This window comes from Patella vulgata, chromosome 4 (assembly GCF_932274485.2).
Source record: "Patella vulgata chromosome 4, xgPatVulg1.2, whole genome shotgun sequence".
NCBI lineage: Eukaryota > Metazoa > Mollusca > Gastropoda > Patellidae > Patella > Patella vulgata.
The window spans coordinates 26,849,002-26,868,127 of NC_065882.2; the positions used below are offsets into that span (position 1 = coordinate 26,849,002).

At 33.9% G+C, this 19,126-nt stretch overlaps 1 protein-coding gene across 1 annotated transcript in view; it reads left to right on the top strand.

Annotated features, from left to right (window-relative positions):
* Nucleotides 1-9: 9 nt before the first annotated feature.
* LOC126818881 (SCL-interrupting locus protein) overlaps nucleotides 10-19,126 on the top strand; it is a 39,441-nt gene continuing 20,324 nt past the window's right edge. The window contains exons 1-7 of the mRNA XM_050546518.2: nucleotides 10-85; nucleotides 992-1,089; nucleotides 2,188-2,289; nucleotides 4,113-4,228; nucleotides 4,702-4,802; nucleotides 5,308-5,370; nucleotides 11,998-12,245. Of these exons, the coding sequence (XP_050402475.1) occupies nucleotides 1,004-1,089; nucleotides 2,188-2,289; nucleotides 4,113-4,228; nucleotides 4,702-4,802; nucleotides 5,308-5,370; nucleotides 11,998-12,245 (716 nt within the window). The 5' untranslated portion in view covers nucleotides 10-85; nucleotides 992-1,003. The remainder of the gene's footprint in view (nucleotides 86-991; nucleotides 1,090-2,187; nucleotides 2,290-4,112; nucleotides 4,229-4,701; nucleotides 4,803-5,307; nucleotides 5,371-11,997; nucleotides 12,246-19,126) is intronic.

Genomic DNA, 19,126 nt, shown 5'->3' on the forward strand with positions numbered 1-19,126 from the left:
CCTACTTCTACTCAAAATGAGGCTTGCGCACGCGCTGTTTGTAAATTGTTTGACTACTAAGCGCCAATGCTGATGTTTCGGATGGGTAAGATAGAAGCCGTGTTTATGCGTTTTCAAGCTTGTTTAATTTAGTTTGAATCTATCACGTATATTTGAATTTTGAAGCCAGAAATTAAAAATCATATTTAATTTCCAAATAGAAAGATATCTATAAATTGAACGAAATGTATCTAGTTTTTGTTTACTAGAAAATGTATGACAACCTTTGTTGTGTCCTGTCACTTTTTTTTATATTCGTTTAAAAAAGTTTTGACATTTGCCAAAATTTCGGTGATTGGCTAAACATCATGGGTCATTGCCAAACAGTGTCAACGTTTGAATATACGTTCTATAGTTTCTTATTGACCAAATTATTTTTAAAAAATGCGAACACCAATAATATCATTCAAGTAGTCACACGTTTATTGGTATGCCCGGCGTAATTCGCGGTAGTGAAAACAAGCTCATGCATGTTGACAAATGAAATGAGGAATGGCCGGCTAGTAGGCCTAGTTTACCTGTCAAAAACCAATGAAATAATTTTTGCTACTATTTTGTTATCTCGCTGCATTTAACTTTTAGAAGCATATTTTATGTAGATCTAGGCTAGCAGATAGATACATTTATGAGAGGGACACAGTTATAATCTGGTTGTGCAATAAATTATAAATGTGATGCTAAAATCCAACTGAACATGTATCTTTCCTATTTGAAAATTGAATAAGGATTTAGGATCTCAGAATAAGATTCATTAAACTGTGGTTATGAATATTCTTTAAAGTGACTGAATTATAAAGCAAAAGATGCAGTAAAATGTAAAAAGTTCCTAGTACAGTTTTGTGATCTAAATAATTTAGATGTTGAAATAGAAACCATTATAAGCCCAAATGGTTTGTATTAATTAAAAAGTACAGTGGACTGAAAAGTAAGATTTTATGTGGATTGTTTTCAGGCCAATTACTGAATGGCAATACCTATAAGTATAAGAAATATGCCTGATCATATATGGTCACAACTAGGTGGAACAAGTAGCCAGACCAAACAAAATGGGTGAGTCTTACATTTGAAAAACTGATACATATCTTTAGTTTAAAGATGGGTTCCCAGAAAAGTATTTATCGGGTGGTTATTTCCAATAAAAGTATGGTAATTTTGGTATATGGAAAGTAGAGATATCCAATCTTACTAGAAAAATACTGGATTCCCTGAAAAACACTCATGGAGCGTATACAGGACAAAAATGTAAGGGTTCCCCATATTAACAGCCCGAAGATTAGGAATTTCTGCACGCGTGATGTCAAAGGTCACACGCTAACATTGAGCGCTTGATGTACAAGTTGATAAACTTTATGAAGAGTTAGACGTACAACACTTTCTGAGATGAAAAAGACGCTGGTAGTGGATAATCCGAGAATTTAATTAGGATTCAATATTTGAAATAAATAGTAAGCGATTAAAGACAACATCGTCTTATGTATGCAATGAATTCTTCTCTGACTTCCAAGAGAGGTAAGTCACATGACGTAAACGTGACCGGGTTTGATGGAATTTTTATAGCAGGACATTCCTTCGCAATTACAATGTTTGAGAAGGATTTGAAGCAAAATTATGACAATTAATTAGTTTGAATATGTTTTTAGTCCATAGATACCATTAAATCACCCAGTTTGTACATGGAACCCATCTTTAGTTTAATGCTGTATTGTATTTCTGATTCCTGGAATTAGGATTGATAAATATTTAGTTCAGACATGTTTTCATTATGTTATGAACAGTGTTAGGAATTGGGTGACGATTGTTAAAAACTACAAGATTTCATTACATTTCTCCATAGCCGGTATAGTTACAATGGAAATCACCTCATACCAATGAATATCACTTACTAAATTTCTTTCATCAGAGCTATCAATTCAACCCAAACCAGTGAAGGGATTTTTCCTTTGAACTTATCTTGAAAATTTAGTGCTCATATAGTTTTCTTTCCTTACCAGTTAGTATCAGAGTAACATGTTGTAGTCATTCTGGGTACTATTGCACTTAAATTAAAAATAAATTAAAATATTTGAGTTTAAGACTTGAATTTTGAATAAAAATAAAAGAATTTCAGTTAATTGAATTTCCTTTTGAGATGTAATTTATGTTGTTCAGGGTATCAAGCTATGGGATGCTCCACTTTCCTAAAGCCAAAGTGATATTATGGGATCCAACACCAATAGGAACACCAATCTACCTCAGTGTTGCATGTTATAGGTGAGTTTTTACATTAAAACATCAAATGAAGCTCATTGAAAATATGGCATGCTGCATATTCTCGTCACTGATGCCATAACTTTCATGTGAATATTTAGATAAATCTGATAACAATGGAGTATTCAATGCTTGTGATATGTTTTGTGCACACTTTACATATTATGTCATTGCGATCATTATCCTTTGAATATTATTATCAGTAAGTATGAAGTCACATGAATGTAATATACATGTAATGATTCAGCTATTCATTATTACAATTGTTTGCTATTGTTAAAATTAGGAAGACAGATTTAATTATACATCCTTTAACTTTTCTTTTGAATTATAAAAATGGTCATTCCTCTATTTTAATTTAATGGTGTACACTGTACACCATCCATTCTAATATAAGTTAACAGGGTTTTACTAGGTCCGAACATGGCACAGAATTACTCCAAGCTAAGTTTATTGTATTTTTATGATAGAAAAATCATAACAATAAAGTTGATTTGATTGATTCATTTGATTTTTATACGCCCACATTGAAATGTGGTCGTATATTGTCGTCGCCCCCGTCCGTCCGTCCGGCGTCCACAATTGCTTGTGGACCCTCTAGAGGCTAAAGTTAATATCCGATTGACTTTAAATTTATATACAGTGTTTAAGGTCATGAGACGAAGAAGCCTATTGATTTTCAGCGATTTCCGATAATAACTGCCAGAGTTATGGCCCTTGATCACTTCAAAAAATCTTGTGGATGCTCTAGAGGCTAAAGTTAATATCCGATTGACTTTGAATTTATACACAGTGTTTAAGGCCATGAGATGAAGAAGCCTATTGATTTTCAGCGATTTCCCATAATTACTGCCAGAGTTATGGCCCTTGATCACTTCAAAAAATCTTGTGGACGCTCTAGAGGCTAAAGTTAATATCCGATTGACTTTAAATTCTTACACAGTGTTTAAGGTCATGAGACGAAGAAGTCTATTCATTTTCAGCGATTTTTGATAATTACTGCCAGAGTTATGGCCCTTTATCACTTTGAAAAATCTTGTGTACGCTTTAAAGGTCAAAGTTAATATCCGATTGACTTTAAATTTATACACAGTGTTTAAGGTCATGAGACGAAGAAGCCTATTGATTTTCAACGATTTTCGATAATTACTGCCAGAGTTATGGCCCTTGATCACTTCAAAATATCTTGTGGACGTTCTAGAGGTGAAAGTTAATATCCAATTGACTTTAAATTTATGCACAGTGTTTAAGGTCATGAGACGAAGAAGCCTATTGAGTTTCAGCGATTTCCGATAATTACAGCTAGAGTTATGGCCCTTGATCACTTTGAAAAATCTTGTGAACACTCTAAAGGTTAAAGTTAATATCCGATTGACTTTAAATTTATACACAGTGTTTAAGGTCATGAGACGAAGATTCCTATTGATTTTCAGCGATTTTCTATAATTTTTGCCAAAAATCTTGAGGACACTCTAGAGGCTAAAGTTAATATCCGATTGATTTTAAATTTATACAGTGTTTAAGGTCTTGAGACGAACAAGTATATTGATTTTCAATGAATCTTTATGACTTGAACAGCTAAATCCATGATGTTACAAGTTTCGTATACTAAACGTTAGCATGGGGCAGAACTTTATAAAAACAAATTCTAATGGTTTTCTGATAATTACTTAATGAGTTGTTACTCTTAATCAGATTTTAATGTATTATAAATGTTTCATTACAGAAAAAAGTAAAAATATGCGACAACTCTTGTTGACTGCCCGGACGATATAGCTGCTGTGGGCGTATGTTTCGTTGCCTGGCAACCTATCTTTTTCTTTCAGAAAACCACGGGTACATTTATCTGACAAATTATTAAGACTATTACATCGTCAGTGTGAAAATAACCCACTGCAAACTTTAACAACAATATTACTAGGATCTCTTATAGTTGATGACGGTATGTTATGTTACATTTGACTTTAATTAGTATACACATAAAGAATGTATGTTTCAGGTCCAAAAAAAAAAGGGCTCTGCATATCATATTTCAATACCAAACTATTGTAATAATTACATATAATGATGATTAAGCAGTGGCCATGTAATATCTTCTATAAAAGTGTGCTGTAGAATGCTTAGTTTTAACTGATAGTGACTTACATGTACAAGAAAATACTACAGTAAGGGGAAGGCATGGCAAAATAAGGAGACATTGCATCATGTAAATTAATTATGTGCATCCAGCAGGATATGAGAAACTCCTTTGTTACCCAGTTACTGGTATAAGGTACTGGTAATTGTCACATTTTCTGCCAATGAATAAAGGAACTTTTTGCCCTTTGTGGAATAACATTTATAATTTTTAGAATAACTTGAATTGACATAACCTACAACACATGTTAACTATCTGTATGTTGTTGTTTTTTTTAGATGGAGAAGGGATAACATTTCAGATTGATAGATTAGATACCAGACAAAATGTAGAAAACTCACTAAATTTAGCACCTGAAGATATAACTGTACCATTTCAGGTAATTATAACCCTAATTAATGTTTATTATATGGACACAAAATAGATTTGTTCCATAAAAGATATGGTTATCATACATGTAGTACTTTATATTATCAATATTATTATTCCAAAAATTGACCAATTCTACTGTTTTAACATAATAATTTTTATAGCAAGTGCCGGAAGACTGTACAACACGCAAGACAGACTCCCGGACATTATACAATATACACAGACATTCCAAACAATAAAGTGTATATATCGATACCTATAATTGCGCAATTATCGATATTTTAAATCTATCGACTATTGGTCTGCAAAATGCTTTATCAATGATTATCAGCACTTTATCAATGATTATCAGCAGTGTTGATATTTTCTGCCTGCCCTTGTAGTAATACAGGCTTGACTCAAAATGAAAACAAACTAACAATGAGGAAAGCAATTCAAGAAAAACGGGGAAATATTTTCCAAATTATTTTATATACCGGGTATTATGGTTTTCATATTGATCAATTTTGTAGGTGTATATAAATGGGACCAAGGAAAGAGAATCTAATGTGGAGGAGTTTACTCAAACTCTAAAGGTAAGGAAGGATTAATGGGATTATTCCTGGATTAGTATATTGTTAGAGCATAATTTGCTCTAATTGCTTAAATAATCCACCAATACCTGATCACAATATACATTAAATACAGTTAATCTGGTCCTTTTCAATGTAATGTATTATGGGTGTCTATCAATAGAAAAGTTACGCTTACTGTATTTTATTCATGTTCAACATGAAATTTAAGGGCATTAAAATATGCATTGACTTTTAAGCACCAATCTTATTAATAAGACTTTGCACACTTGTTCAGTGTGTAAAATGACTCGGAGGACACATAACAGTTCGAACGTTTGTTGTGTAATAATGGAGATAGATGCGGAAAGAAAAAACTATAACTACCAAACGAGTAGGTTTCCCTGACCTAGACCATAGAAGGAATTCCCTCAATGACGCAATTATCCAGATCTGCCTTCTATAACGACTGGAACAACGCTGGATTTCTCTTTTTGATGGCCGAAGACAAACATTTTTATACATCCACATTTTCATGTGGACATATGCCGTCGCCTCAGTCCATCTGGCCGTCCGTCCACAATTTGTTTGTGGACAGTATATAGGTCAAAATTGTTATCAAATTTTAACGAAACTTAAAAAAAATAGGTCTATCTCCCAAAGGTCTCAGTTCCATTTGATATTGGCATGTATCGGACCATAACTTCATGGATTATGGCCCTTGATTGTACGAAAAATCATGTTTTTAGCTTGTGGACACTCTAGAGGTCACAATTTTCATTTGATTTTGATGAAACTTGAAATGCATGTTTATAACCCAAAGATCTTGGTTCCTTCTGATATTCGCGCATATCACGTCTCAAATTCCAGAATTATGACCCCTGATTGTACTAACAATCGCGTTTTTAATCCAATTTAAAAAAACCATGTAACTATTTTGACCGTTGCCATCTGATAATGGTTGAGTTCAAATTTCCTGAAAATTGAACCGAAACTGCGAGTCAAAGACATTGGTTCCTTTCGATAATCGCACATATCCGAATGTAATTATGGCCCCCGATTGTTCGAAAAAATCACATTTTTAGCTTGTGGACCCGCTAGAAGTCACAATTTGTATTCAATTTTAAAAAACGTTTATATATATATCACCGCTAAACATCAATGAAGTATGAGTTCGAATTTCGTAAAAATCTGACCAAAATAGCCGGACATGTTGTCCGAAACTTGTACGCAAATTGTGTAGAAGTATGTAAGTTGGGGACACTCTAGAAGTCACAATTCTTATCCGATTTTGATGAAACTTGAAATGTATGCTTATATTCCTTTTGATATTTGCGCATATCGGGCTATGAGTATAACTTCCTGGATTATGGCCCCCGATTGTACGAAGAATCACATTTTTAGCTTGTGGTTCCTCTAGAGGTCACAATTTCAAAAAAGCGTGTAAATATATCACCATTACACCCTTATAATGGTTGAGTTCGAAATTTCCTGAAAATCAGACAAAATGACTCCTCTCGTACACAGATATTGTAAAAATATGGTATAACAAGGTTGTGGACCCTCGACAAGTCACAATTGTTTTCAAATTTTGATGAAACTTAGAATATATGTTTATGTCCCAAAGACCTTGGTTCCTTTCACTATTTGCATATATCACCATTCCACCATAATGAGGTTGAATTCGAATTTCAGAAAAATCGAAACGAAAACCGCCCGACAAAATGACCGCTCTTTGTACACAAATTGTGTAAAAGTATGAAATACGAAGGTTGTGGACCCTCCAGAGGTCACAATTTTTATCCAATTTTGATGAAACTAAAAATATATCTTTATATCCCATTCAATATTTGCACATTTCAGACCAGAAATTTCTGGATTATGGCCCCTGATGTACGAAAAATCTGGGGGTATCTTGCCAGGCAACCGCTGGTTGAATGCATAAAATGATTTTGGAATGCAATAAAGTAAAGGTTTACTTTTTACATCTGAATTGTTGTATTTTAAAACTTGTTTTGGACCTATTCAAAGAATTTACCCAAAATCACAAATCTCATTTGAAGTAAATTGAAGGTACAATGTAAATAATGAACAAAGATTTTAGAATACTTTGAGGTGATGTTTTTGGTGTTGAAATGTTGCTTATAACCTTTACTTTTGATCTACTGTTGGGATTATCGATATCGCGTTTTACCATGCACTTATGGAATTTCCAAGAAAACTCAACATTTTTTTGCATTTCCATGGATACCATGTAGTTTATCTCCCCAAATAACAAAATATGTCATATCTTATGAACAAAACTTAAGTACAGTGCCATATTCCTGAAGCAATTTTTATCCGATTTTAAAAAAACGTTTTAGTATATCACCGTTACACTCTAATGATCTTTGAATTCGAATTTCGTGAAAATCGGACCAAAACTGCCGGACAAAATGGCCGCCTTTTGTACTCAAATAGTGTAAAATACGGTATATCAAGGTTGTGGACCCTCTAGAGGTCACAATTTTCATCCGATTTTGATGAAACTTGGAATGGATGTTTATATCCCAAAGATCTTGGTTCTTTTCGATATTCGCGCATTCCGGATCATAACTACTAGAACTGTGGACCCTCTAGAGGTCACAATTTTTATTCGATTTAAAAAACATTTTGGTATATCACCGTTACACCCTAATGATAGTTGAGTTCGAATTTCGTGAAAATAGGACCAAAACTGCCTGACAAAATGGCCACCCCTTGTAAATGCAAATATTGTAGAATATGGTATATCAAGGTTGTGGACCCTCTAGAGGTCACAATTTTCATCCGATTTTGATGAAACTTGAAGCATGTTTAAATAGCGTAAAAATATGGTATATCAAGATTGTGGACCCTCTAGAGGTCACAATTTTCTTCTAATTTTGATGAAACTTGAAATATAAGTTTATAACCCAAAGATCTTGGTTCCTTTCGATATTCGCGCATATCAGATTGTAACTTCCTGAATTATTGCCCCTGATTGTCAAAAAATCGTGTTTTAGCTTGGGGTCCCTCTAGAGGTCACAACTTTTATCCGATTTAAAAAACCTTTTTAGTACCGTTACACCCTAATGATGGTTGAGTTTGAATTGCGTGAAAATCGGACCAAAACTGTCAGACAAAAATAATGGCTGTCCCTCGTACGCAAATAGTGTAAACATCTGGTATATCAAGATTGTGGACCTCCTAGAGGTCACAATTTTGATCTGATTTTGATGAAACTTGAAATGCTTTTTTATAACCCAAATTTCTTGGTTCCTTTCTATATTTGCGCATATCGGATTCTAACTTCCTGAAATATGGCCCTTGATTTTACGAAAAATCGCGTTTTGAGCTTGTGGTCCCTATAGAGGTCACAAATTTTATCCAATTAAAAAAAAAAACGCGTAAATATATCATAGGTATACACTAATGATGGTTGAGTTTGAAGTTCATGATAATCAGAAAAAATTGATGGACATAATGGCCGCCTTTTGTACACAAATAGTGTAAAAATATGGTATATCAAGGTTCTGGGCCCTCTAGAGGCCACAGTTTTCTTCTGATTTGGATGAAACTTTAAATATGTTTTTATCATAAAGAGCTTGGTTCCTTTTGATAATCACACATATCTGAACGTAACTTCCTGGATTATGGCCCCTGATTGGTCAAAAAATCGCATTTTTTTCTGATTTTAAAAACCGTTTAGATATATAACCATTCCACCATAATGAAGGTTGAATTGGAATTTCGGGAAAATCGAAATGCAACTGACTGACAAAATGGACGTTCTTTGTACGCAAATTGTGTATAAAAAAAGTATGTAATACACAGGTTATGGACCCTCTAGAGGTCACAATTTTGATCCGATTTTGATAAAACTTAAAAGATATCTTTATATTCCAAAAATCTAAGTCCCTTTTGATATTTGCGCATTTCAGACCATAACTGTCTGGATTATGGCCTCTGATTGTTCAAAAATTCGTTTTTGTTTTTAGCTTGTCCTCTATCCATCTCTTGCAAAATGTAGGCGTATCCTGCCTGGCAGCCGCTGGTTATTCATGGTAGGATGTTGTGAATTCACGTGTCTTTCCCACTTTGTCAGCATGGGGTACACAAAAAATTATATATTAGACTTAAGAATGAAATATTAGTAAGGCCTTAATTATTTATTAATTAAATATTCTGTTTTAGCTACTTAAACATACATTATGCAAGAGCAAAATCTGATTATTGCAAGTCTTAATTTAGGCTTCAGATGTTATAGAAATTATAAATTAGATCTTTATTTAAACAACAAGCCCAAAATAAACTCTGTGACCCACGGATGGCTCGGCTACAGCTCGGATTTAAATAGGATTTCACTTATTGATAAATTCAAATATGGCGCACCCTGATGAGAATACGTCAGTTAGATCGAGGCTAAATGATAGAGTGTACTTAGCGAGGCCGCTGTAGAGCGTTTCCGCATGCCATTGAAAACTTTACTTGATAATCGAGATATGTAGGTGGAGTTAATGCCTGTCAATCAAATGTTGGGCCAAGGTGAAGGCACATTTCACTACCATTTCTCGTCAAATATTACAACGATGATAACTATGTTCAGAATAAAGTAATTTGACTGAAATTTTCAATATATTCTTCTTTCATCATCTACTTTTGAACTGTTATGTTATAGCAAGGATGGCCAACTCTCTATAAAAAATCTCCCATAATGTATCTTTAAATAATCGAAACAGCTGAATTAGCGGTAGAAAAACCATTCCAGTAGCTGACACGTAATTACCATGTGTTCTATAGAAAACACACTGACCTGGATAATTTTGAGTTGTAATACAATAACTTTGAACTGAAGATAAATATATAATTGTCGACGGCATATATCTCACATTTATTGGTTTTAGACCATCTCTTACTGCATTACGGACCGCAGAATTGTGACATAACTCCAAATAATGAATAACTAAATAACTAACTGCTGGAGTTTGGGACTAGAATCGCCGAATACGGCGGAAAAACTCCCTGTTCCGCGGCGGAATCTTGAAGAATCGCTAGCGAAACTCACAGCTAGCAACACTAGTGCCCCCTAGAATATCATTGTGTATAAGAGTTACATATACACAACATTTTTGCAACACTTGGAATTATCAATATTGCTATACAATAGCACTGGAATACGTAATTTTCTTATTTTTCGGTAAACAAGTTAACTAATCTCTAGATTTTATTTCTACAATTCCCACAAGGCCGTAATACCGCTATAAAAAAAATATAATGCATTTTTCTCCCAACACGTACGTTGTTGAGGATCTACGTAATTTCTATGCTGTTTTTATTTAATAATATGACAGTTGGTTGGATTCATATCAATTTCCCTTTGTTTGAAGATCACAATAATCTCGTTTACATCGTGCGTGACTGTAACAAAGTGGTAAACGGCTTTGTTCTAGAAAATTCTTATGACATGTGAACAATACGTGATTGACTAAGAATGGACCGCTTCACGCCATTGATAAGATTCCCACATATCAATTAACTTTTATTATTTTACTACCAGACACTCATCATTAATTATCAAAACAACACTCAGTATACGTGCGCATTATTCTGCACTGGCCGTACAATTTTATAGTTGTAAATTGGGTTTTGAAAAAAAAAAAACGGCTAGTTTTCCCATCGTTACGGTCATTTTCCATAGCCCTTGGTCCCGACCCGCATATACTGCCAAGGTGGGCCCTCTAGAGGTCATAATTTTGATGAAACTTGAAATACATGTTTATAAACCAAAGATTTTGGTTCCTTTCGATATTTGCGAATATCGGATCGTAACTTTCTGAGTTATGGCCCTTGATTGTACGAAAAATCACCTTTTTAGCTTGTGGTCCCTCTAGAGGTCACAATTTTTATCCGATTTAAAAAAAATATTTGAATATATCACCGTTACAAATTTCGTGAAAATCGGACCAAAACTGCCAGGCAAAATGGTCGCCCCTCATACGCAAATAGTGTAGGTAGATATAGGTATATCAAGGTTGTGGAACCTCCAGAGGCTCCGATTTTGATGAAACTTGACATACATGTTTATAACCCAAAGATCTTGGTTCCGTTCGATATTCACACATATTGGATTTTAACATCCTGAATTATGGCCCTTGATTTACCAAAAATCATGTTTTTAGCTTGTGGTCCCTCTAGAGGTCACAATTTTTATCCGATTTAAAAAAACGTTTGAATATATCACCGTCACACCCTAATGATGGTTGAGTTCGAATTTCGTGAAAATCGAACCAAAACTGCCGGACAAAATGACCGACACTCGTACTTTTAATGTAAAACCAAGGTTGTGGAATCTCTAAAAGTCACAATTTTGATGAAACTGAAAATACATCTTTATATCCACAATATCCCAGTCTATGTCGAAATTTGCGTACTTCAGACATAACTTCCAGGATTACGGCCCCTGATTGTAAGAATCTGTGATAGACTAAATCACTAAAGCTTTCTGCTTTATAAAAATCATTGTTCTCGGATTAAGTTGGTAATGGCGGCAAAATATAATATTAAAGGTGCCAGCGAGAACACGCATCAACCATATTTGCCTATATAGAAATTTCAGATTGAAATAATTAATAAAATGTTTTGTTTTTTCAGTCATTAAAAGAAAGATGTATTAGTAAAGAAAGTATTGATTTGGGTAGTTTCTTACCGACTAGAGGATGGTGTAATTATTATACTGGAGGAGAAAACTGTATAGTTCATATCGATTTTAATGTTGTTACATTAGCTACAGAATTTAAAGCTATACCCATAACTCCTGTACCCATTGTTCCAACAGCTTTGTCTAAAAATTTGGCTGGACCACTTAGTTTTAGCCATATTCAAGGTGTTTCTAAAACAGGGTAAGTAAATAAAAATACTCTGAGTAAACATTCATTATATCAATACCTTGACTAAGTACGATGATGAGAATTTTCTGCTTAGGCTTAGTAGCATTAAGCAATTTGATTGGTCAAGACTTTGGAACATAACAACTCTGCTTTTAATTGAGGTAGAATGTTTAAACTTGAGGTAGATGTTTACTAGGTGAATGTCTTGGCTGAGTTCAGTGATTAACATTTCCTGCTAAAGCTAAGCAGAGCCAAGCAATTTTATTGGTCGATGCTTTGGGATAAGATAACTTTGATTCTAACTGATGGAGAGTGATAGTGATGAAACTTAGTGTGTAGTTTCACTACCAGTACCTTGACTGAGTTTGATCGTGAACATTTTATGCTTAGACTAAGTATAGATAATCAGTTTGATTGCTCGATAATTTTGAAAAAGCTAAATGTGCAATTAATTATTTTGTGTCATCTATTTATTTTCGGATTTCGGCAGAGGATATCAGCCTTACTGTTGGCTTGTTATTTAAAGCTGTTCTTAGAAAAATGAGTTTGTCAACTGTGTCAAGATCTCGATTTGACCGCTTCACAGTAACAGTATTTCCGGCCATCAAAAATACTTGTTCCAATGGTACAGATGTACATGGAATTTCTAAAATATCTTTTGCCAGTTTGGACAACAAAGTGTAACTAATTTTGTTAATTCTCCACCACTAAAGAGGACACATATGAGCAGAGCCCACATCTTCCGATTTAAAACATTATATTTTGGCTACCGGATCTATTTCGTACATAATCTCCCACCCAAAAAATACAATTCAGATTTACGTGAGTCATTCTCTTAATGAGGGGTCCAAAGTATGACATAGGTACTCAAATTTTAAGTTATCTCAATCACTGATAAAATTATTTATTTATTCATTAAGTAAAGGTTACGACATGACAACAATAAATATTATATGTACATGAAATAAGAACTATGTGCTGCATCGTATGATTGGGAAAGTGTCAACAATAAATATAGATATGTATATGAAATAAGAATTATGTGAGCAGGCATTGTATGATTGGGATGTGAAATGAGACGAGAATAGAGAAGTATGCTAGGTATGGTGTCATGAGGAGACCTTTACTTAAACATACATTATGCAAGAGCTAAATCTGATTATTGCAAGTCTTTATTTAGGCTTCAGATGTCATAGAAATTATAAATTAGATCTTTATTTACACAACAAGCACAAAATCAACTCTGTAGACCCACGGATGGCTTGGATTTGGCTTGGATTTAAACAGGATTTCCTTGACTGATTAAATTTTTAAATGGCGTCGTAAGATCGAGATTAACCGTTACGGTGACGTCATACTCCCGGAAATTTTAGATAGTGGCTAAATGATAGAGTCTACGAAGCGAGACCGCTGTTGAGGGAGGCCGCATGTCGGTCAATTTGATTGAAAGTTCGATATATACAGCCTTGATATTATGTTTAGTTGTGGTTAAAATGAGAGTTTGGATGTCGGTATTATACGCTCTTTTGTCACCTGCGTTTACAGAAAAATTAGGGAAATTGATAAACATCGCATGTAACATTGCAGCCCTATTGGATCACTGTTTCCCATTTGTCTGCTTTGGGAGTTAGTAGGACTACCAGTTACAGTACAAGAGTACACGCAGGCTAATAAGAAGTCGGCTATAATTATGCCTCATTGATTTGGTCCATTCCTTTCAAACTTTCGCTTCTTATCTATATATTAAAAGTCTTATGTTTAATTTGTAGTAAAAATAAATATGATACGAATTGAATTGCGACCCCGTCTCAAACCGAATAGGCTAACGGTACCACAGCCATTGAAAACATTACTTGATAATCAAGATTATGTAGGTGGTGTTAACGCCTGTCAATCAAACGATCAGCCATTTTCGGAGACGCTGAAGAGAGATTTGACTCCTATTTCTAGTCAAAAATTACAATGGTGATAACTTTGTTCAGAATAAAGTAATTTGACTGAAATTTTCAATATATTCTTCTTTTATCATCTATTTTTGAACTGTTATAGCAAGAATGGCCAACTCTCTATTAAAATCTCCCATAATGTACCTTTAGGATGCCCATAAAGCCTGACATTTATAACATTCCAATAGGGTCCAAAGTTGTCAAGGTCATGTCAGGTCACCATTAGGAGACAAAACATAATAAATATGCCAATCACTGCAACGAAAAAAGTTATCATCCGATCTGTATGAAATTTATATGCATCATTTAGAAGCCTGAAACCACGAAGCCTTTTGAATTTCAGCAATTTACAATAATTGCTTCTAGAGTTATGGCCCTTGTATCACTTTGTTCAACCTTGTTAATGCTCGATTGATGAAAGTTATCATCCGATGATATATGTATGAAATTTATATGTATCATTTAAATTTTTGAAATTGGAGGTCTATTCAATTTCAGCAATTTCCATCAATTATTTCTAGAGTTATGGTCTTTGTTTTACTTTGTGAACGTTTGAATGACAAAAGTTATCATCCGATCTGCATGAAATTTATATGCATTATTTAAATTAGTAAAACGAAAAAGCATGTCAAATTTCAAAATTTTCTGTAAATTACCTCCAGAGCTAAGGCCCTTGTTTCAGTTTGTAGAACCTTGTGAACCCTCAAACGTCAAAAATTATAATCTGATCTGTATGAAACTGTCTTAAAATGCCCCCAATTGCCTACAAAAGAATAAATATGCGACAACCCTTGTCGTCTGCTCGGACGATTTAGCTGCTGTGGGCATATGTTTCGTTGCCAGGCAACCTATCATTATTGTTTTTATATCTAAGATTTTTAAGTTTTTGCCAGAGTTTTATTTAATTAATTTTGTTCTCCTCTCATACCAATAATAAGGGTAATGTATGCCATTTGAAGGACAGTTAATGATTTCTCATTGTCGAGTTCCAAAGAAAAGATGTGAACGATTTTATATGACACGTTACGTACAGATTTCTTGTGTAAAGGGATACCAAATTAGACTTTTAATTCTAAATTTCTGTGCATGTATAAGACATACTAATGTGTTTATGATGTATTATTCAAATGAGGCGCCTACATTAGAAGTCTAAGCAGAAATAGTGTATATTTGTGCCAACACCTCTAGCCAGCCAATGTTGATTACACGGATATTCCCAAATTCTCAATACAAACTGAAAAGTCTCTGTAGATTTTTAATAAAATAAAGATTTTACAAAATTGTTGAAGTTTGTTTGACGTAAACAATCAATATGAACTACTTGTAAATCAGTATCATGAAAAATCAACATGGAAAGGTTTACTGTGATACTGAATATTGCAGTTTCACATGTAAAGGGACGCCAAATGTTGATGACTTGCCTACTAAAGTAATAATTTAATCAAACCATCTTATGTACTATTTCTCATTTAAAACTTAAACAATGAATACACTTTCAAATATAGAAAAAAATAACACTTTCAACAATCAAAATGAGTAGCAGTCTTTGAGAATTAGTTGTGTCCCTTTCAATAGCTTACGTTGTGAATCCGTTTTGCCCAAATAAATGAACCAAAAGACTTTAAAAGACCAAATAAATGAACCAAAAGACTTTAAAAGACCAAGGTTTAATGTGTATACTAATACAATATTTAGTTAATAATAGAGACATGAAAGTTTTGGTTTCACGTCATTTTCATTAATATTCCGACACCGCGACCATTCTGTTGCGTGATCCCCGAATACCAAGGAAGCAATAATTTTCATTTGTGGAAGAATACTGTTGTTTTGGACAATTATGACATTCAACATCTATGCGTCATATGCAGGAGGTAAATTCACATAACAACCTAATTACAGGGATGCGCCGGGCCATTGTCTGTTTCAGGGATGTCTATCATGTGACCATAAACTAAACATATCTCTGATGTATTTCACAGCTAATAGTAATAGACAGCTTTATATAATCGTCATAAACACACATTTCGTAAGTTGAACGAGGGACTTGAATTTCCAGTATCGACAAAGCTAATAAAATTTACACAGACTATTAATACAATACATCTAATTACGTTTTTGGAATTTGTTATTTACTTCCACTTCAACAAAATGGAATTAAGATGAAACATTTTGTTTTGATTTGCAAAGTAAGATCGTGGCTAAAATGACAATAATACAACGTAAATATTAGGGACACAAAAATTTATGTTGTGGGACATGATTGAAAATCCTCCAATTCAGATTACTTACATTTGTTTAGAAATAAAAACTTAGTGAACAAAATCTTAGATTCTCTGCTGCATGTTTTGTGAAAATATTTGGAAATATTAATCTTGTGCGCAACATGGTTCAGTTGTTAAAATGTGAAGTACAAAAAAATGTCCCCAAAACATAACTCTAAAATTTAGGAACGCCACGAATTGCAACATTGAAAAATTTAACCACAGACCGATTTGGAATATTTTTAATGTAAATGATTATAAAATAATAAATATATTACATGATCAATTACTTTTTTCAACAATTGGTGATCAGAAAATAGGTGTTTTTGTTGCTTTGAGCAATGATGTGTATGAATTTTCAATTTGTCCCCTTATTTGTGGAATGACCCTCATCTATATTATGATCATAATCAGAATTTGGATCAAGATCTGGACTTATTTTATTGCAAAATATTTTTCTACACTTTCGACCTCTGTGAATCTTTTGGCAAAAATAGCAAATGTCTGTATCTAGGGTCTAAAGCTGATGCTTTTATTTGAGGGCATGCACATAATTCTTCGTCTGGTGACATCAGGACTTATCAAGTTCATCAATTTGAAGATGCTTGTTAATTAAAGCATAAACTTATCCCATTCTAATACTAATAGTTAGATATTCTTGGGCACTGGCAATTATTTCAAATGGTTTAAATACTTTTGAAGTGTCCTAAATTGTTCTCCAGTCTTTGTCAGCCAGTTCTAGGATTTGAGCATCAGACGGCTTTACAATGGTACTATTGTGTATAACTTATTAACTATAGGATAACTGCCATAATTGGTAATCGCTGTTCTATTTTAAAAACATTCAAACATGAAGTCGGTGGAGTTCCAGCATGTTGTCACATCCCGTATCAGGCGATGGGAGGTTTTTTTTCGTTGTTCCTGCTTTAATGTTAGATTTAGAGCATTGTTTGCTACTGTCAATTTATGAAAGAATGTTACAACTCTCCAGTTGGCACCTGCAGCATGACTTACAAAGGATAAATCAATGCCTGCTTTTACCACCAACTGCAGACTATGCCCAAAATTGGCACTTTAATGACTTCAAGATCAGCCAGGACTCTAAGTCTAATATCATCTGCTAAATTAATACTCGTATGATACTCGATAGTTTCATGCATTGCAAGAATGTGATTACATGGCTTCCAATTAATGTCAAGATAATAGGCTGTTAAGTTGTATAAACCTCTTTAGCAGAGCTTGTCCAGACATCAGTAGTTAGAGCTAAACAGGGTTAATTTTAAGTTTTTATGTGGTGTGGCATGGGTCTAGGAAGTTGAGTCTATGCCTTTGGATATATATTAATTCTTGGGTGTGATTTTACAAACACGAATTGAACCCTTATATTTAATGAAAGCTTCACATGACACTGTGTACCCTGAGCCTTGTTTGCGTGTTGTTGATTTGCGCAGCTGTTAAAAATTTTGCCTCGATTGTGAGCATGAAATCATGCGACAAACATGAGTAGCTTGCTAGAGATTGGTTGACATGAACCACACAAGACAAAATCAGTGTTGAGTTGACTTATTGGAAAATACAAGATGTAAACAGTTAAAAATGCATTCTTTATTAGTTAATATGCTAAATAATATGACACAATATTGATATTTCAAAGTAATCAAATGTAAAAATCACTATACCGTATATAGAACACAACAGAACTTCAGAAGATTGTAACTGATTGGATAATCGTTATTTTGTATCTCTTAACGAATAAGTTTAAGAAGTATGTTACATGTAATTATTGTACATTTTTATGACTGAATTATTTACATGCATTAATCCACTCGGCAAACCTCGGCAGATTCCGTTACTCAACATCTAGCCTCGGCTGTATGACGGTAAGTGATATGTACCTACGCCTATACAATTGAGATGTGGCACCGGTTTACTTATTAGGAAAACTTGCCGCTTTTAAAAAGAAGTTATCAAAATTGCGTCGTTCGAAGCGTGTGAAGAATTTTTAGTGCAAAGTTGTCCTTGTTTGAAGAAAATCGGAAAAAACTTGAAAGAAAAACAGCTTCAGACTTTGAAATATTTGTATGATAAAACATTCTTCAAAGACGTCGTCATGGGCAACGCCGTTGGTAATCCGGGAACTTAAAAGTAGTTCCAATGGCGGACTTCGTCATACAGCCGAGGCTAGATGTAGAGTACTGGAATCTGCTGAGGTTTGCCGAGTGGCATTAATCATTAGAGGAACTACTTTTTACCCATGTATGGAGAAATAGTCAACAGTCTAACTCATCACGTACGCAGTATGCACTGGTTAATTAAAAATAGTTTGGTCAGAAAGTTTGACAGAAACATAACACCAAGAATAGTTTTGTGACTGGTTCCAAGAATTTTAGAAAGTCGGTCCTGATAAAGCATGCTGTCTCCCATGAATGCATTAGGGTTCCGATGAGTATATATTTGGACCCACTAGAGGTCACAATCTTTATCTGTTTTTAAAAAAATGTTACACCCTAATGACGGTTGTGTTCGAATTTTGTGAAAATCGGACCAAAACTGTCCGACAAAATGGCTGCTCCTTGTACACAAATCAAATAGTGTAAAAGTATGTAATACCAAGGTTGTGAAGTGAACCCTCTACAAGTCTGATTTTGATGAAACTTAAAATTTATGTTTATGTCCCAAAGATCTC